Raw genomic sequence first — 21,652 nt, forward strand, 5'->3', positions numbered from 1 at the left:
CTTTTTTTAATGCTAATGAAATTCTCTGTGATTTTTGTCTTCTGATTCCTGAGCTAATCCTGTTGCTTGGAAACAAATGGACAAACATGTTCTGGGAGGCAAATGTGCCTCCAGGAAATCTTTCTGAAATCTTTTACACAATCTTTCTGAAGTCTCTTTGAAGCAGCAATGAGCAAGTGCAAGTGCTTTATCTCTGCTAAATACCAGGGGGGCAGGGACCGCTGCCACCACAAATTGTTTGGTCACCCGGAGAAGCTCGACAGTGTGAGATTTCTGTCCGTTTTCCAGTCCAAAGCATCCCCCCTCTCACCTATACCTGTTGAATACTCAGTTGCTTTACATACACTCACTGAGCACTTTATTAGGTATTCATTAGACTTATATTTTAGACTTAATTTTACTGTCATTTACTGTAATTTCCTGGAGGAGAAGGAAGGAAAGGAGGAACACAGTGTGAAGGTGGGGGTCCTCTGACCATTCAAGTCACACATTGAAACTTCTTGGTACAAATCTTGCTCTATTGATACGGGATACCCATTTGTCCAGAGCATGAAGGGAAGACTTGTGATTTACACGGGCAAATCCCCTATTTCCAAATTTCAGTGGCTTTTCAGAGGATTTCAGTTTTTCTTTCTTGCTCCCTTCCTTGTCATATCAGTGCAGGGGTTTGAGGGGTTCACAAAATAATAATTTAGCCTTTTTCAAGAACTATTGGCCACTGTTAATTCACAGTGTGATGCATTGCAAAAGTTTATACCTTTGACAGCAGAGGGCAGCCTAATTCTGTCAATCTGAGTGTCTGGTTCCATATCGTTTCTTCATGGTGCACTGCAGATTGTTCACTGCATATTCAAACACAAGGAAATATACTGTCAGACAAATTAATCTACAAGAACTTGTAGTAGCCATCTTGTGCTGCAGCACAACAAATTAAACATATTATAAAATGTATGGGGCGGCACGGATGGTGCAGTGGGTAGCACTGCTGTCTCACAGCAAGGAGGTCCTGGGTTCGAATCCCCATCGGCCGGGGCCTCTCTGTGTGGAGTTTGCACGTTCTCCCCGTGTTTGCGTGGGTTTCCTCCGGGTACTCCGGCTTCCTCCCACAGTCCAAAGACATGCAGGTTAGGCTGATTAAAGAGTCAAAATTGCCTGTGTGTATGAGTGTGTGAGTGAATGGTGTGTGTGCCCTGTGATGGACTGGCGATCTGTCCAGGGTGTATTCCTGCCTTTCGCCCGATGTATGCTGGGATAGGCTCCAGCCCCCTCCAACCCTGTTCAGGATAAGCGGGTTAGGATAATTAATTAATTAATTAATAAGTTGTATGAAGTTCAACCAAGCATCCTCTATAGTTGCTCCAGTTCTCTCTGGTGAAGTTAAAAAGCTTTGATCTGGTGGCATTACTCTGACATGACAATCAGCTGGGGAATGACTGTGGTATATGAGAGACAAGAGAATCAGTAGTGGTGAGTGTCTGATTGCTCCAGTCAGGAAAAAGACAGTTAATAATAATAACAATAATAATAATAATAATAATAATAGTAATAATAATAACAATAATAAGCAGAAAAAACTACCTGCATTTTTTTCTTTATTTGGAGCAGTGCTTATTTTGTTTATATGAAACATATTTCTGAAAGTTTAGCTGTAGCATGGTAACGTTTTGATGTCAAGTAAGTGGTACACACAGAGTTTATGAGCTTTGTTTTTAACAGGTGTTACATACTATACTTTATACACCTCATCAAGTCTCCTTTTAATGTGGTAGATGTTTTTGCTGAGATGCAGTATTGGATATGGATATTTTTAGCTGTGTGTCGAAAATGACTGTGTTGCGGAATTTAACACTCCCTTTTAGAATGTTACTTTAAAAAGAATCTACACTAGGACAATTCCAGTCACACCATCTGTGCTCAGGCAGCAAATGTTTAAAAAATCTCTTGCTGCACATAGCTGACACAATTCACAAAGTGAATATGATATTTTAATTCATAAAAGGATTTAATTATTGACTGAATGTTTATTTTATTCATAAATGATGACAAGATGATGTATTTGGTGAGATATTAATAGATAATAAATGTGGTAAACAATATTAGTTTGTTGAATAAAGTGATAATATATTTTTTACATTGATTTTGTAATAGGGCGGTACGGATGGTGCAGTGGGTAGCACTGCCGCTTCACAGCAAGGAGGTCCTGGGTTTGAATCCCGGTCGGCCGGGGCCTCTCTGTGTGGAGTTTGCATGTTCTCCCTGTGTTTGTGTGGGTTTCCTCCGGGTGCTCCGGCTTCCTCCCACTGTCCAAAGACATGCAGGTTAGGCTGTGGATATGAGTGTATGAGTGAATGGTGTGTGTGTGCCCTGTGACGGACTGGCGATCTGTCCAGGGTGTGTTCCTGCCTTTTGCCCAATGTATGCTGGGATAGGCTCCAGCCCCCCTGCAGCCCTGTTCAGGATAAGCGGGTTAAAATAATGGATGGATTTTGTAATAAAAATAAAAAAGTGATCAATTTGCTGTACACTCATTCTGAAGTAATGATGGTGGTGCTGAATGTAATGAACATTATTGGAAAAACGCTAATGCTTAGGTGCTGTCCAATGAAAACAAAATGGGCTACATCACAAACCGAAACTTTAGTATAAAGTGGACAATATAAAATAAGTTTCATTCGTTTTTTGGAGGGTTTGTTTGGGGGGGGGGGGGAGGCGACTGGAAAGAACAAATTGTAACAACCTCAGCAACAGCACTGTTCCTCTGTGCTGAATACAAAAGTTAAGGAAAGTGGGTATTGTTCTTGAATAATATTGTCAGCAAACAAAAGAGAGAACAGAGAAAATTAATGGATAATGTTTCATTTGTTGCCAGAGAAACACGGTTGTGATGGGGCTGTAGATTTGGCTTTATTCTGTCCCTACATACCGTCAGGAGGTGCACCTAGCTACACCCCCTATTGTGCTCGTTCAAATTAATGTGATTATGCTTACAGGTATGCGTGCTTACAGGTATGCGTGCATTTGTTCACAACACAACATGTTGGAAAGACTGAGTCAGTACAAACCTGCTGGAGAATTGTACAGCATGTGCCCACTCCAAACCTCATTTCATTATATCTCTCTCTCTCTCTCTCTCTCTCTCTCTCTCTCTCTCTCAGGGCAGTGTGTTGCTAGCGGACAGGAGGGTAGAGTGAAGCAGAATCACACTACTATTGCTCCAATTGCTCCACTGACCACTGCCATGTACAACTGCCAAGTCATACAATAATTGACTACAATTATACACTCTGAAAGAAACATCACAGTGCCGACAGGTACATGGGATCACCGACAGCATATCCAAATTTGACTTCAAAATATTCATAAACTGCAAATAAAACATTTCTACAACTACATACTTTGTCCCAACAGCAAGAAGCAGTCAGTAGGAGGCAGTGACATTGAGACACAGGTCCTTCACACATTTCCTAAATAATATAAAGCAAGACAAGGCATGAAATGGTGGCGTCAAGGAAATGTGCAGTTTATAGTCCTGCTCGTTGCCTTGCTTCGGCTGTCACCATGGCAGAGTGCCGAGTCTCTGTTGCCATGACACCTGCCTCCGCCGCCAGCATTTCAATGCTGTTTTTATACAATTTTCATGTTAGTATATCGCAAAGTTAATGTTCCCAGCAGATTATCTTCTCTGTAAATATAGCAGCAATATCCGTCTTTGTAATCTTTGTAAATTGCATTTCAGAATGTTTGTTTTGTGACAATGGGACATACAGAAGAAATGCATTTGATAGGGCCACAGGTCACATTGCCATTTACCTCATTTTGAGGTGTGTTGCGCACGCGAGAGATCTTGATGTTCATGTTGTCCTAAAGATCATTCTCTTGCTGGAACCTTTTAAAGAGAACTGTGCTTTTCATGTTTAAGGGATTATAAATGCTGAATTAGCCACCACCTCATGCAAAGTTGGTCATATACAATCATATACATCATATACAATATTTTTCTGGGATTTATGCACTGCAGGCTGCAATGATATTCAGTGGAATTTGAATTCATGCTATCATCCGACCTGACTCGCACCATCTCTGGATCAAGGATCTCCTAGGTCTGGAGATGACAACAGTAATAGACACCTTTTACGCTTTTACCTTTTGCACATTTACGCTTGTTACAGTGAATATAAGTTGAGAATCTTACTGATAGTTACTTCTATTTGTGAGCAAAACAGTTACCAAGACAGGTGTTTTTGTGACCAGGACTATTTAAGTGATTGATTTATGTTATTAATATTTGCAGATATTTACTTTGGAATTCTGGGACAGAGAGCAATGCGAAGAAAATGGATGCCAAGCACCTTTTTTTCTGACCTAATATGGAGCTTACAAGAGTGTACTTCGCTCATAAAATGAGAAAAAGACAATCTGTCACAGCCTTGAGTAACACTGATGCACAGATTGATAAAAAAGCATACATTTTACAGATTAAATTGCGTAATAAGATTTCTTTTAAATCTATAAAAAGTGATAAAATATGTCAGAGTGAGAAAGTGCCTGGGTCTTCTCAGGACAGCAGAACTCCAGAACACATACCGAGATGACTGGTTGCCTGAGAATAAGCAGGAAAGAGCAACCCAACACAGTTTTCCCCCCATGAACAAATCTGTTGTAGTTGCTTTGCGTGCTTTCTCTATCGATCAGTGTTTCAGAAGTGCTGTTTGTTCTATCTTAAAGATGGAACATCCCTTCTCACTGTCATCACCACCAGTGTTTCTACTTACCTCTAAACCCACAGAAAGATACGCGTGTTAATTTAATTCCCACTTCTCCCTCTAGCTCCAACTGCTGCTCTAATGGCTTGCAACATTTGCAGCATTCCCATGGCAACCACATTTCAGCGTGTACAATCTATCCCCGTAAATAGTGAGGAATTTTAAGAAAATCAATTTTCAGCATTGCCATTGCTGTAATAGCTCTCAGAGGCTTGAGGAGACACAAAGGGAGTCAGATTGAGAAAGGAGCCGGGGCATTGTAGAGAGCGGTCGATCCTCGTCAAAAGCATCGCCTCTACCGTCACCCCGGCGGATTTTATTTTCAGGGCCTGATTCTATGAGCCACTCAGGAACGGCCCGTCAAGGACCATCGTTATGAGGGAGAAGCGCAGAGGCGCTGATGACCTGAATGAACATTTAACAATTACATGGCATTGGAATAAATTACTGGACCTCTGTCAAAGGGCTGATTTTGGTTCCACTCAATTCTTCTGGCACAATTGGTCCAATTAGTTGCATGCATTTAGTTTGGCATTTTTGCAGCACAGTACAATTACTAACTGAATGGAAGGCAAAATAATTAACATTTAGCTATGATATATCTGTAGAAAGGTTTTTTACCCCTTTCCACTTTACACCTATTTTGTACTAGTCCTATAAAAGTGTCAATATCTCCAAAACTATGTACTGCACATACATGGTTGAAGACTAAATGAAAGAAGAGGCTTGTACCATTCAGAAATTTGAGACAGAACAAATTTATGTCAGAGCATGTACATATAGTGTGCCCAAAGGATACATTAAAATACAAATTAATTTGAATTGTTATAGTTTTGCACTGAATATCTCAATTTCTAAGTCAAGGACCAACCCAAAACTACTTATCAACTTATCAACAAAATTTGGTGGCAGGATAATGTCAAGCCCAGCTTGCAATGCTGATAATTGGATGTGTCCACGTATACAATAATTAAAAATACTTATATATGACTGTGCATAATGCATGATTAGTTTGGATGCCAGTGGAGAGGTGAGTGCCTGAGCCAAGTCTGGCAACCAGGTGCTCAATTTCACAGGGAAGAGGAGAGTGTTTGACTGCTAGCCTGCTGAAGATGACACTTGCATCTGTAAGAATATTTGTTTTCCACGAGTGCACAGACAGTATTCACTGCTTAAATTCTACTTTGTGAACCAATGAAAAATCCATGATGTAAACTTAACTTGATTTAAACCTGTCTACTCCAGGACTGAAAGAGCTAAAACAGCGTGAGTCATGGTTGGTTATTCTTATTCTGAGGCACCGTTTCCATGGCCTTACTACAATAATTGAATTTGCTCAGGAGCTAATGAATATCTTTGATTAAAAGGACCTGCCTTGGAGGTTACCAATGAGTATGGGCAACATAAACACACGTTCATTTGAAATCTCCAAAAAGCCTGATCGATGAAAATTTCAACCAGCTGCTATATTTATATTTGACCTTAAATTAACAGAAAAACGCATCAATATGAAGGCATCTGTGGGGGAAATAATATCCGTCAGATAAGGAGTTCTGCAACAGTCATATTTTTTATGGCAAATCATCCCCAATATGCCCTTGTAGGCTGGTTTAGAGAAGTGTGCCCCTTATCGGACCACGAAAAGAGAACAGACTGTGTTTACGGTACTGGCAGGGAGTCAGCTAGGGTTGAGAGAGAAACGATGCTTTTGCTCCAATAAAATCATTGTGCATTCAGGGGAATGTTCCCAGAGTTTAAATAGCATTAATGTAACCTTAGGCTTTCTACATAGAGTGTAATCATTTTTTGTGTAATTGGAAAACCAATTTCACGGGGAACAATTTGGTATCATTGATGGTGTGGTGCAGTGGGTGCTGAACAAAGATGCTAGAAAACTCATTCACAGTAGTAATGCAAATTAACCTTCAGCAACCAGCTGTGCTACAAATAGTTAACATGGTGTGATGAACCTACAGATATAGCAGAAGCAGGAATTATTGGTCCTGGTCTCTTTTGTTGATTGTGTCTCAAACATTATTTTGGAGTCAGAGTAAAACCAAGATGGCATTAAATTAATCCTGTGCTTTATAAGGCAAGACTACATGTGTTCTTTGTCACTCTGCTACCTCTGCTGTTTGGTCTGTCTGTGGGGATTCTTACACCATACATGAGAAATATGTGATAGACAACTCCTCTACCTAAATACCTCTACCTAAAATGACTGTAGTATACAGCATACATTAATTATTATTCTCAAATTCACTAGCTGATTAATGGTACTACCAAAAGCAGGTGTTTTTTCTTCTCAAACCATGATCATTTTTCATCCTGTACCATGTGCATGCAGAGCAGAGAGTACCTTATTTGGAGGTTTAACACGTTGCTACAAACCTAGTATAGGAGACTAAAAATATCTACAATAGTGAGAACACAAATACAATCTTCTAAATTTTGTGATGTGTAGAAGTAATAATCTTAATTATGCTTGTTCAAATGATTGAAGTGTTTGAAAATGTTTGGAACTTGGCTGTTATGAATAGTGGGGGCTATGACATGGTTGGAGAGACATGGCTCGGAGAAGATGATCGGGGTGAATATAATATCGAGGGGTACCAACTTATTAGAAAGGATAGATCCAGAAAGCGAGAAGTGGGAGTGTATGTTTATGTAAAGAAAATCTTAATTCCAGTTGAATGAAGAAAAGTATTTTAGAATCACTCAACCTTTGGTAAATATCTGCACACATTTACCAGAAAGGAGGTTACTAATGGACCCGAAGGCCTATTCAGTACTCAGAATGTCTTATCAGATATTGATGTAGGGGGTAAAGAAGTACTTGATAAATAGCAGCAGGCCCTAGTGGCATATACCCAAGGGTATTCAAAGAATTAGGTGAGTTAGGAGGTACAAAATTGGATTGTTTGTTTAGCTGGCATTTAATTAAACTGAACTAATTTATATTTCATTTTAAATACAGTATATGCATACCTTTTCCACATCTATTTGTTTAAAAATGTGGAGAGTAAATTGTACTGATAACACATTTTAATTCCCAAATGAAGGTGTCACAATTGAAAGGAATTGTGCAAGGCACTGTAACTTACGTACATAAAAATATTTCCTTTAAAGCTTTATGTAGTTTTTGCAAGGAGGCTTTCTGCAATTTGACTCAAGTGTCAAGCTATTTAGCCCAGTCCTGGAGGCGCATCTTTTTGAAGATGCACAGTGAAATGAGGACAGACTACTGGCAGCTTACTTCTCTGCGCGTGCCACAGGACAAAACATTAGATGAACTCCAATATTCCTTACACACTTATTTTCTTCTCGCATTGCTTATGGCGGTTTTTCTGTGTCCTTGCTAATTAACATATAGCAAGCTTGTGGCATATTTCCCTATGCTAATTACAACTGTGCTAACACAAAATCAAAGAGCTAACACAAAATATAGCTTCCTACTAGACAATGATTTAAATAACCAATAAAAATGGACAAGAGACAGCGGTGATCTGATCTGAATTTGAGGCAGGCAAATTTTCCACATCGGTCTTCATTAATATATTCACGACTGTGCTCACTGTCCAATCGGCGAGCGCCAGAAACATCCGTTATGCTTTTATTGAACGTTATCAGTGGCTAAGCTATTATGGTAACATGACAGCAACATGAGATATCTACATACATCATACAATGGTTTATTACTTATACAAATATACATTTACTCACACATTCTTTACTATCTATAGATAAAATTAGTGGCGTGCAGGGAGACTGTAGCTAGTCATACGCTAAGCACGAACTGAAGTTGGCCAGCAGCGAGCTGAAAGCTGCTCCGGTTATTGCAGTCTCTCAATCGATCGGGCGTCCAGTCGAATCCCTCGAGGTTGACAAGGCTTTCACATTCTCGCATCTGTCCGCGTGCTTCGGAGACGCTGCATTAGGCTCCGTTACGGCAGCACGATCCACTCCACTCCAAGCATCACAGGAGAGAACAGTTGAAACAAGCGCACACCCACTCACTAAAAAAACAAAACCCAAAACATCCGCGCTCTGCCTCTTCTGACACAGTCAAATCTCGGAGACCCGGTGCGGGTTCGAGTTGGAGCTTCGTTTAATTGAGTACAAACAGAACTCTTTTGGAACCGCGTCTGACAGACATCATGCGAGATGGGCCAGGCGTGCGGACACTCGCTGCTGTGCCGTAGCCAGCAGTACCGACCGGCGGCATCAGAGATGTAAGTGAGCTTTCGGCTGCGAAGGGTGGTGGGATAAACGAAAATTATAGCTTCACTTACCAGCAGGTGGTGAGGGAGGACGCAACAAAACATTGAGAATGCCTACATTCTTAACGCGTAAAACTCGAGCAATGTTGGCTATTTATTTTGAACAAATTAGGGTAAAATGGTATAAATAACAGGACACCCGCCATTGCAAACATCATGCCTAGTTATAATGAGGACAGTTCAATAGTCTAGTAGCATACTGTAGCCTAATATTATTTATTCAAGCTAATGAATATAATACTATGTTGATAGTGTGCCCATGGGGTGTGGGGCATGCCTTAGCCAACTCACCTTGTAACTTCTAACTACAGTACGCAAGTGGCAGTGTTTTAGCGCGTTGTAATTGTTAAGATTTGAAATGATGTAGCATAGGTTATGCGGCAGGAAGGATCAGGGGGAGAGCAAGAGGTTTTTTTTTTTGAGGGAATGGGGGATTTTACTTTCAAATTGTCGTACTTTCCTATACTTGCCTCTTTCTTTAGACTCTGATTGTGAACATTTTACATTTTATTATTCATGCAAGTGAAGTGTTGAGTCTGAGTCTGAAATTACACTGTAGCTGATAAAATTAAATTATAGATGTATTTCATACATATATTTGAATGCTACACTTCACTGACAAGTAGGCCTAGTTGTGATTTAGGTTGTCTTTGCACAATCTTGTTTACTGCATTAGCATGTGTTCCACATTCAGACATCCAGACCTTTTTCCCATTGCAGTTGTAATGGTAGCTGTTTTATATCAAAACGGTATTTTTATATTTTAACAAACATAATGGAGAAAAGTGTCTGGTTTTATCTCTGGGTTTCGTCACACGCAGAAGTAAAATGTGAAGAGGCAGTCTGTCCGCCTCACCCGGGGAAACTCATTACCAGAGTTGACACATTTTAAACGAGCTCGCGCTGCCCATCTAATGAACACTGGCCAGCTTCCCTGTCTTGCTCAAATCATCGGCCCGGCAGAATCACCGCTAATTGGCTGAGCAACACTCTCAGAGGGCCCTCTGTCTCAATAAACTCTCGGTGCCGGGAGAGCCCCTCTATTTGTTGGAACACTGGCCCCCCGGGCTACACTGGGCATTTCTAATTTGGCGCGCACGCATTCGTTTAGGGCCAGCATGGGTTGTCTCCATCCGTTTTATCAATGTGGAATGCCATGTTTACATTGTCTCTACAGTCCCTGCTGGCTCTACGGGGCGCCCTGTAGCATAGTGGTTAAGGTGCATGACTGGGGCCCGGGAGGTCGGTGGTTCTAATCCCGGTGTAGCCACAATAAGATTTGCTCAGCTGTTGGGCCCTTGAGCAAGGCCCCTTAACCCTGCATTGCTCCAGGGGAGGATTGTCTCCTGCTTACTCTAATCAACTGAGTGAGTTGCTTTGGATAAAAGCATCAGCCAAATGACATGTAATGTCTGTGGTCTGGGAGGAGGGAATATTCCTTATGTTGTGGTCTAGTGCAGAGATGCAATGCAGTATCTGGCCATACAAACTTATCTACAGCACAGAGTTAACTTTTTCTGTTGGTTAAAGCTGACATGAATCAGTGCAGTATTTGGAATGTCTCATTGCTGATTTGCAGGGACAGTGGCAAAACGCCATAGGTGCTCCTGAAGTGGAGCTGGGGTTTTGTTTTTGTCTAAAATGACAATTTGTTCTCTGAGTGACAGTCTGAGCAGCTGCGTTTCCGCTTGGCGTTTGCCAACCAGAAATTGGAATTTCAGCAAGGGCGTCATTTTCAGTCGAACATTGGGGGGAGCACAGCTGAATGCAGCACCATAATGTAAACCTATTTGCCGAATACAATGCGTTATGTTAGGCTATTATTTATTTACCAACTCGATCACTGGACAAGGGGGGAACCTGCACAGCTAATGGATATTATTATTTCTAGCTAAGTAGCAAGTATTCTTACAGCCAGAAAATGTACTAGCTGGCTAAATTAATAACCATCTTACAATAAAATCCACCTGATATTGCCTTGATTTATGCTGTTCGCAATTTCAGACACTCAAAAACTACATAGAGCAATGGACAAAGACATTGAAGGTTTGTTGTGTCCCCCAGTGGTGGATGTGCTTCCTATGGTAGTCAGCTAGTCTAGTCCCTTCCCTGCTGATTGTCAAGGAGAATAGTACATTGTTTACCTGTTGACACAGGCAGCTGTATTATCAGATAGCTAATGTTTTTTTTATGACAGATTTAATGCCCTTTGCATTGTGTTTGTATGAGTGCCTGAAAGCTCCTCACTACATTACTATGATTTTTAAAACAATGTCAGCATGATATCATTTATAATGGGAGATAAATATTAGTGTGTTTCAGAACGTCTGTAGTGTGTAACCATGACAATGAGATCCGAAGCTAACGGTTTTTGTGCAGGCAAAATTTTCTGGTTGAAATGTCTGAGCAGGGTGATATTAAAACACATATCTTTCTCATCATGTTTACAGTCCTGTGCAAAAATGTGGGCATCCCTGGTAAAAAAAGGTTTTTTTACAATTCATATCTTGGTGAACTGAAGTGAACCTGACCTCTAAATTGTACAATGTTATATGTGACACATTTCTTCAAATTTCAAAGCAACATGACTTTTTATTAAACATTTTTACAGTTTCAAAATAATAAAGGACAAAGGCCCTGTGCAAAAGTTTCTGAACCCTGTCAGTACTTTGTAACTCCTCTTTGGGCAGCTATAACAGCTTGTAAATGCTTCCTGTAGCCAGCTAAGATTCTCGCTTTTGGAATTTTCCCCCATTCTTCCTGGCAGAACACCTCTAGCTCAGAAATATTCTTCGGTCTGCTTGCATGTACAGCAGGTTTAATATCTCGCCACAGATTTTCAATAATATTCAAGTCTGGGGACTGTGGTGGCTCTTTCATCTGTCTTTCCTGGAGGTACTTTGTGGTTGATTTTCAGGTATGTTTGGGATCATTGTCTTGATGGAATACCCAACCTCTCTTCAATTTTAATGTCTGGATTGACTGCTGACTGACTGGACTTCAAGTATTAGCCTCTATAATTTCTTAATATTTGAAATGAATTAGAAATTTCTCAATATTTGAAATGAAATTCTGTTTAATGTTTCCAGATACATAGCCGGTGTCTTTTTGTTTTGCTGGTTCCAGCAGAACATTAGGCAGAACGATGAAATATGAGCCGGGATGAAAGTTTTCAGAACGCATTATCTTTAGGAACATTTAGTGAACAGTGCACACCAGTAGGAATGGCAGTGCCTCTCTCCACCCTGGAGAGAGTCACACTGCTGACAAGTCTGCTTAAAAACACAGATCCATCTGGCAACACAACTGGGAAATTCTGGGAAGTACAATTAGTTTGATGCTCCAGGGTTGGGCTGTGTCCAGAGCCCAGGGATGATATGGTGTTGCTGCGGTGTGTCTAGTGCTCTAATTGATGTGACGTGTTCGGGCACTGCATTTACTGTAATTTAGGAGGGCTTAATGGTCTTTGGACTTTGCGTTTATTGTCATTTGTGTTGAGATGAAAGATGTGTTGTGTTAGTGCACTGTGTTTACTGTAATTGTCCAGGTGAGTGTGGTGTTGCTGGGTTTACTGTAATTTGTGTGGTGTTAGGGCACTGTGTTTACATTACATTACATTGATGACATTTGGCAGACACTCTTACCCCTGGAGCAATGCAGGGTTAAGGGCCTTGCTCAAGGGCCCAATGGCTGTGCAGATCTTATTGTGGCTACAATGGGCATTGAACCACCGACCTTGCGTGTCCCAGTCATCTACCTTAACCACTACACTAGAGGCCGCGCATGTGTTTATTGTAATCTCCTAGGTGTGTGGTGTTACTGTGTTTACTGTAATTTCCCTTGGGTGCAGTGTTAGGACACTGTGTTTACTGTAATTTCCCTGGGGTGTGGTGTTACTCTGTTTACTGTAATCGCCCTGGAGTGTGAGGTGTGAGTGTACACACATCCTAAATATCCTGGATTCAGAAAACAACACTACCATGTTGTTACATACGGTAAACTTTGATCTTGCAGTACTTTTTATGCTACTTATACCAGCTGGTGTTTATCATATGAAATTTATCACCAGAACCATCACACTTTCACTCTAAAACCCTCAACAACAGCAGCAAATTTGCTGTGTGTATTCTGTTTGAGACCTTGGGGTGTTAATGCCCCAGGCAGATTCTATCCCACACATTCATGCATCTGCTGTCAGTACCCTCAGCAGAGTAATATCAGCCCTGGTATTAGGCCTTCTTAAAGTGTGTGTTAATGTGTGAATAATGCATCTACCTTCACATAACTGTTTCTTAAAATCAAAAAATTACAGGAGCATGAAAGAGGGTTATTTATGTGCTGTTTGACCCTTCATTTATTTATTTTCTTAGAATTCTTGTCAGGGATATAAGAGCAAACTGAGTTTCAAATGCATCTCTTAACATTTGTACCTAACACAACTAAATTGACATTTGGGCCTCACATGTTCTTGTTTTACACATGATGTCATTGTTATTTTGTTAATTTTCCCAATTATTATTTTTTCCTTTTCAGCTTGGTACCCACTTTACCCTTGTGCTACACTTTACTACTCTAGTTCGAATGGAGCTAAGTGCTCCTTGCACTATAAAATTCTAATCTAATGTCCTTTTTATTTGGCCATCCAGTCAGTGTGGGAGATGACATTTAGCATCCTTGATAATTGACATTTACATTTGCACAAAATGTAATTTGATCCCTCTTCAATAATTTACAAGAATTAATTCATCTTTCATAATTTATATTTTATTTAAGCTTTAATTAACAAAAAAACCTGTTATAGTCTACCATGTTAATGACTAAATAACTTAAAAAGGTCCCTATTTGCTATGCAATTTCACACACACACATGCACATCCACACACACGCACCCACACACACACACACACACACACACACACACACATTAATACATTAATGGAAGAGCATTTTACCCCTTCCTGATTTGCTCTATTATTTCATATTTATAATGCCACACTGAATGGGTTATGGTTTATAATTTTTAGCCGCAATGTAATATTAGACCGACAGAACCTGAGTAAACACAAAAAAAACATTTACAAAAATATTATTTCATTTAATTAAATTTTAATTTCATGAAAAAAATGATCAAACACCCAAGACAAAACTGTCAGAGGCATAGGCCGAACAACAGGTTCACAAAAACAGAAATGTTTGGTACGCGATTAAGCAGAAAGAGAATGCGTGTGATCTATCGAGCAGGAGTTTGAGAGTTTTTCTCAGGCTCCCGGTGTTGGCAGTGTGAGTCACTTCTTTTGATGTAAAATGACATAAAACCGTTACACTTTCATTGGTAAATGTTATGACAGATGCTGCTGATAAAAGTAGAACAATTGTATGTCATTTGACATAACCTGACAAGATATGCCATCTTGTGACAGCGTTTATGTCATGTATATGACCGTGTTACGTCAGTCTTATGGTGAGGGATTCAAGTAAAGTGTTTATCTGTATGATATGGAACTAGCCTATTTAATAGCCATATTATGGGTTCCATATGAAATCAAAATAGAATCCACACAAAGTCAGAGAAACAATGAATAGAGATAAATAAGCCAAAACTAAACAAGTTTCAATGTTTCAGATCACTCCGCAGATTTTCAGTAATATTCAAGTCTGGGGACTGTGGTGGCCATTCCGAAACCTGCATCTGTCTTTCCTGGAGGTACTTTGTGGTTGATTTTGAGGTATGCTTGAGTATCTGGACTGACCTTCGAACATTAGCTTCTGTAATTTATTGATATTTGGTGGAATCCATTCTTCCTTCCACCCGCACTCTTTCCTGTGCCCCCAGCTGCCACACAACCCCACAGCATAATGGATCCTCCTCCATGCTTAAGAGTTGGCATGGTGTTCTATTTGACAAATGATTCACCTTTTTTCTTCAAATATACCTTCTTTGGTGGTGGCCAAAAAAGTTCAATTTTGGTTGCACCAGTCCAAAGTACATTGTTCCAAAAGGCTTCAAGCCTCTCAATGTTTTCTTTTGCGTACTTACACTGACTTACACATACCTTTCTGTTGTGATCGTAAGAAAGGCTTCTTTCTGGCAACTCTGCCATGTAGGCCTTTGTTGTTTAAAGTACGTTGTATTGTTGTCCTGTGATTATTTCTTATCCACTGTGCTGGAGTATAGAGCTAAAAGAACATGAATTGCATCACTGTCCAAATACTTATGGACTGCACTGCAATTATATAAAGATTAGCTTAGCACCTTTTCTTCTCACCACCTCTATAATTACCCTAATAATAATTTTAATGAGTCGTAAGTATAGGAGAGTGTATTTTTCTTAAGTGTATTTTTGTCCTCCAATACCATCTTCATATATACCAGCTGTAAGTTCTCAGGAGGTGTCATTAAGATATAAAACTTTGTATCTTCATATGCATTGCAAATGTGACCCGTTCTATCATAATCAGTCGTAAGTCACGATGTTTATGTAAAAATTTAAATTGTTGGCTGTTTTAGGCTTTCATCTTCATTTTGTAAAACAATATCTTTCATAATGCCAAATTCAGAGTAAAAATGTGGTTTTTTAAGCTTTTAAACACAAGATGTCAAAGAGAAAGTAATGCCGCCCTGGTGTAGAAGCCAGCAAGCTTCAAATACCTCCTGCCAGCTGTTTCAAAACATAGCTTGAGCTGTTTTTTTCAGCAGGGCGGAGTTGTGCATTGGAGGCTAGCCAGCTTGTCAATGTTCACCAGTCACAGGCAACCACATCAGCAGCATTCGTGGCTACTTGTTACTGTATTTGCTTTCATGGTCTGCATGTCTTAATGTCAAGTGTAAATGTTCGGTTTATATAAGGTGACAAGTTATAGCTCTAACGTAACTCTGAAGCTGTTTTTCTCAAAAACATGGTTTGATGGCACTCTGACTGTAACAGGATACTCCTTTGATATCTGGAGTAGAGAGATAGCTTTGATATTGTTAGAAAGCTTACATTCTCCTCTTTCAATTAGCTGCTAAAACTCAAAATACGTGTTGTTTGTTGTCAATGCAACTGATAGAGCAGGTCACAAATATCTGTAGGACTGAGATCAGTGAGATTTCATTTACATGCATGGTAAAATCCTGCTGATTTTCTTCCGTGTGGTATAATAATCAGTTAAGGACAGCCTGGCAGGTCATCCTATCCCAGCATGCCGTGGCTGCCGGGAGCTGGGTAACACCAGCTCCAGGTTTAAAAGCTCATAAATTGCAGCCCATTTTCCGAAACAGATCAGCTGAAACTTGATGAGGTTATAATAACCAAGTAATTAGTTCTGCCTCTGTGCAATACAATGGAACACTAATACCAAACAAACAGAGGGCATGCCAGCCCCCTGACAGGAATATTTGGCTATTCGTCTCCATTCAATAGAATCATGGCACCTGATGGAGCAACTATAAGAAAGCCCCCACAGACCCCACTCTCCTGGATCGGTTTAACCAGTTGTACAGCAGATTTGACACCCCAAACTCGCTTCGCCCTGATAACCTCTCTCCCTCTGTTCCCCCAAATCTCCAAATTTGCCCTTCGTAAATGATCATAGAGAAATAGCAGTAACATTAGTCACTATGAAGTCGTTTGAAGGCTTGTCCTTGCCAACTTCAAATCATGTCGCTCACTCCACCCCCTCCAATTCACCTATCAATGAATTGCGTAGTCAACTTAACGCTTAATCTCCCAAAATCTGGACTCTCAAAAAGGAAAATCCACCAAATGTGCACAGATTCTGTTGATTGCCTTTGGCCTGTCTGATACATTACATTACATTATTAGTCATTTGGCTGATGCTTTTTTATCCAAAGTGACTAACAGTTGATTTAGACTAAGCAGGAGACAATCCTCCCCTGGAGCAATGCAGGGTTAAGGGCCTTGCTCAAGTGCCCAATGGCTGCGTGGATCTTATTGTGGCCACACCGGGGATTGAACCACCGACCTGCGGGTCCCAGTCAGGTACCGTAGCCCCCTCCCTCATTCACTTTCAGGTCTGAACTCACATCCAGTAATGGCTCTGACAAATGCCTCAAACATGCTGAGACAGAACAGCGCTCCGGAAGTGCAGTGAAATAGAGAGGGCTGTTAAAGGTACGATAGGTCAGATATTCGTGATAAAATATTGTTACAAGACCATTATGAATCCCTTCCTGTCATTGAAGAAGGTTCACTGACATGTTGACTCACCCTCTACCTGTGTTTATAGTCCTTAAATTTGGGTTTCAAAATATGCAGTTGACGGCCGTCACTCTGTATCAAAACATTGTGCAGCTGTACAATAATTCAAGCTTATTGGTTGAAAATTGGTTTTAATTGCCACAGCCAATGGTGTTTCAATGTCAGCGTGTTTACAGAGAAGAGGGAGGGATAAACAGTGTTGTTGTGGTTTGAAGGTGTTTGTTGCTGCTATTCCTCTCTTGACCGTTAGACGTCTGAAATTACCTATTGTACCTTTAAGTGGTCCGACAACAATGACTTGCCTTGAAATCGTCTACTAATTATCAACTTCAGGAAAAATGCAACTGCCCTCTCCTCCCATCAGTATCCATGGCCAAACAATAGACATCCTAGACAGCTCTGAACACCTTCTCAATAAAGCGTAGCAAAAAACCTTCCTCTGCCAACTCTGAAAACTCAAACTGAGCCAAATACTGGTCATTTTCTACTACTCCATCATAGAAGCACACTCCCTTACGCAGCAACTGTTTCGTATGGACAACCTGGCCAAACACAATAAAAAAATAGACAATATCACATCCATTGCAGCCTGATGATCTGTATGTCAAAACAATTTTCATCAAACTGTGGATGCATGGCAGTAAATGTAGTTCAACCTTGAAAATGACTATGAAAATGCTGGAGGCAATATTTAGAGTTCACTTCATATTCTACTTGCCAGCAGATGATATAAGAAGTTTACAGAAATATGCTTTGAAATCTTTTGAACAACTATCAGCTCTTTGAACCTGGTAGTGAAGGTACAATTTACAGGATTATTTTCAAATCAACACATGCAGTGTTTTGTGTTGAAAGCTGGACTTGATGTACAGTGCACGCTGTAACCAAACCAATGTGTGATCAGACTCCTCTTACACTGTAAACACATTTCCAGCGACTGGCCTACATTATCCTCACAAATCCCAAGGGATACGAGTAAAAGAGGATATGAATATTAGAATAGGATATGCCCAGAAACTATCCACAGTCCCTGGGAACAGGAGAAAGGGTACATTCGCAGTGCGTGTCTATGCTTTCTGCTAACTCCATGACATTTAGGGTGAACTGGATCCATCCATAAGTGTCCTTTTTCTGCCTGCTATCAGATTACAGCACTTCGTTTTATTAAATTTCCTTTGTCCTCCATCACATTATAAACAAAGATATTACAAGCGAAGACCATGGTAAGCAACCACATACATTTGAAGGATGCAATCAGATAAGCAAATACTTTCTAAAAATGGAAAAAAACTGCATCTTGGTAAATTAAACATCTGTTCATGGAAATTGGAGAGGTGAAAATGTAAAATATTTTTTCTAATGCGCTCATTCAGTAGCTTTTCATTTTGGATGTGGACATTGGATCGTCATTCTGCCATTTTTACCATAACCATTAGAGAAGTAATACATGTATAAAGGTATATGAGTTGAGGTAGAATTAGTGAAAAATCCAATATGGCAGACTTTGTGGTTCCTAGGGCAAACGCGGCACAGGGGCTGGACTTGTGATTGTCAAAATAAAGTTGATTAGACTAAGCAGGAGACAATCCACCCCGGGAGCAATGCCCGACAGCTGTGCGGAGCTTAATTGCGGCTACACCGGGGATCACACCGCCGACCTTGCGTGTCCCAGTCATGTACCTTGGCCACTACGCTACACGCTGCCTGCACGGTCACGGTCCTGGGCACGGATATCCCGGGTCGAACCCGTGACATTCCCGGCTGCTTGCTTCTGTGCGGAAGAGATATAAGACCACGGCTCATGCCGTTGTCACTGCTTCTCCGATCATAGCCGCGCCACTTCATTCCGTGCGCTACAGTCTCCACCGCCATATAAGCCTCTTTATGAGGTCTGCACGGCTTTTACAGGGGTAATTTAATACCTGGAAGGCGAGTTACTGGGGCGAATAAATGGCTTCATTCCTCCGAGGAGATTGCTCTGGAGTAAATTGGTTCCCACAGTCTGCTGTAAGCAAAAGCCAGATCAGGCAGGAGAATGAAAACAATGATAAATAACCATGGTAACAGATAGAATGGACTGCACATTATTTGAAAAGGTCATGATGATAAATGAAGGGGAGGTGTGGAAAAACATACAAAAAAAAAAAAAAAAATCAAAAGTGGAAAGGCCTCTCTGGACCTCTCTCGACACTTTTAATTGTGATCATGATGGAATTGGACTGATGGCACCAGAATGAAAATTGTTGCCTAATTTCTTGAATACTAATTAGGCAAATTATGAAATTGTGCATCAATCAACACACATTCACATGCCTTTAATAAATGCACCTTGTCTTTAACAAGCATTTAGCAGACCAGCTGCTATGACAATAAGCGGATTATTGGCAATTAGTCCTATGGAAGTGTGTCTTTCTGAGTGGTGGGAATCTGTTCATGCAGCTAATATTTAAATGCTGTCTTGAATGAGTAATGTGGGTAAGCTATCATGGGAATGTGTGAAAGAGCTGTTCACCATTATTGTCCTTGTGTAGAAAAGCCTTTCTTTTGATTAAACCCCATTGTTCAGCCATTCTTTAAAACGTGAGGATAATCTACTTATAAAATGTAAAATCTCAACGAGTTGTCATAAAAAAAGAATTGAGCTGGTTTTAGTGCCGAATGTGTTGGATGTGTTTAATTTCACGCAAAGCACCTTTGGAGATGGACCAATGTTCTCCGTTATCTTTCCACATTGCACAGGAAATTATGTTATTTTCCATGCGCTTCAGATTGAGGGGCTGTGCATAAAGGCCCTGCTCAGACGTTCCTGAACTAGCAATGGTTTCTATCAACCAAATAACCAGGCAACAAACAACAACATCAGCCAAAAGGGTGCTAATGCAAGTATTTTACTGGGGTTGTTAAGTGGGCTCCTTCCTTCACCCGTGTTTCGTAGCAATTCTACTGCACAATTTACGCCTGTCATGCTCACCTACCTGGCGACATGGCTCAGGCAGTAAGAGCAGTCGTCTGGCAGTCGGATGGTTGCCGGTTCGATCCCCCGCCCGGGCTGTGTCAAAGTGTCCCTGAGCAAGACACCTAACCCCCATTTGCTCCTGACGAGCTGGTCGGTACCTTGCATGGCAGCCAATCGCCGTTGGTGTGTGAGTGTGTGTATAAATGGGTGAATGAGAAGCATTAATTGTACAGCGCTTTGGATAAAGGCGCTATATAAATGCCAACCATTTACCATATATGGGCTCCCACAGGCCAGTCTGCAGAGTAGTGGTTAAGGTACATGACTGAGACACGCAAGGTCGGTGGTTGGATCCCCGGTGTAGCCACATTAAGATCCACACTGCCATTGGTCCCTTGAGCAAGGCCCTTAACCCTGCAATGCTCCAGGGGAGGATTGACTCCTGCTATGTAATGTAATGTAATGTAATGTAATAGCCCACAAGTCAGACCAGTCAATCTTCCTCCTTTCTAAACTCTCCCAGCTCATCCATTGTCCCTTCTGAAGTTGCTTTCATGCACCTATCTAACTTGTTTTGCTGCCTTATTTTAGTAATTACCATCTCATCTCCCTCCTCTGAAACCGTCACTTTTGGCCATGAATTCCGCATCACCTGATCTTAGCCCAGGCCCTCCCCCTTTTTGCACTTGATCAATCATGTCTCTTTGTTCAAGTGCTCTCTGGATTCCACTTCTTCCCTGTTTTAACCCCTGGAGTAGCACTCTCCACCACTGCATCCTTTGAGCCTGCCAGTGTCCAAACATTTCCAAACCCACCTTTGCCCACGTAAATTCAACAAGACTAGTCGCCGGTAGCTCCAAATTTTCCTTACCATATCATTCCTTAACACTACATAAGCACTGTGGCGCTCCCAGCCATTTCCTAATCGCCTTACTAATCATCCTTTCTAGCTTCTCCACCTCTCCCCACATAGGGGGGCCCAATGTCTCTCTGACATTCTATCTCTCCAATTGGAGGCATGTCTGCTGGCAGTACCAGCTCCTTAGCCCTTTCTATCTGTATGGACTCTATAGAGATACTCCTTCAGCTCCTGCCTTTCCACAATTAACTTACCAAATTGTACATGATCTCTCAGCTGTCCCTTTCAAATTTGGCAGAATTCCTTTCAAGTCACCGTTAATACTATCCCACTTCGTAGTTTCAGTCGCCCCAGGCCACCTAATCTTTGGTATTTGTCCCTTCTGCTTTTCCTCTCTTAACTGGTCACCTACCACCTGCCCTCCACTAAGCCCCTGGTCTCCCCAAACCTGTAATTCAGTGCTAGGTCCTACGTCCTCTACCTTCCTTCACCAATGTTTCGCTGAGTTAGGCCCACGACACCTCCAGAAGGATGGACTCTGAAGCCTGGTGTTCCAGACCCCCCCCCCCCCCATACCCCCATCAGGCACCATA

The 21,652-nt window shown here is 41.0% G+C and overlaps 1 protein-coding gene across 1 annotated transcript in view; it reads left to right on the forward strand.

Moving 5' to 3' along the window:
* The first annotated feature begins 8,564 nt into the window (after positions 1-8,564).
* Positions 8,565-21,652, forward strand: part of LOC133132081 (cGMP-dependent 3',5'-cyclic phosphodiesterase-like) — a 75,670-nt gene continuing 62,582 nt past the window's right edge. The window contains exon 1 of the mRNA XM_061247225.1: positions 8,565-8,995. Within this exon, the coding sequence (XP_061103209.1) occupies positions 8,928-8,995 (68 nt within the window). The 5' untranslated portion in view covers positions 8,565-8,927. The remainder of the gene's footprint in view (positions 8,996-21,652) is intronic.

This window comes from Conger conger, chromosome 7, assembly GCF_963514075.1.
Source record: "Conger conger chromosome 7, fConCon1.1, whole genome shotgun sequence".
In the NCBI taxonomy this organism is placed as follows: domain Eukaryota; kingdom Metazoa; phylum Chordata; class Actinopteri; order Anguilliformes; family Congridae; genus Conger; species Conger conger.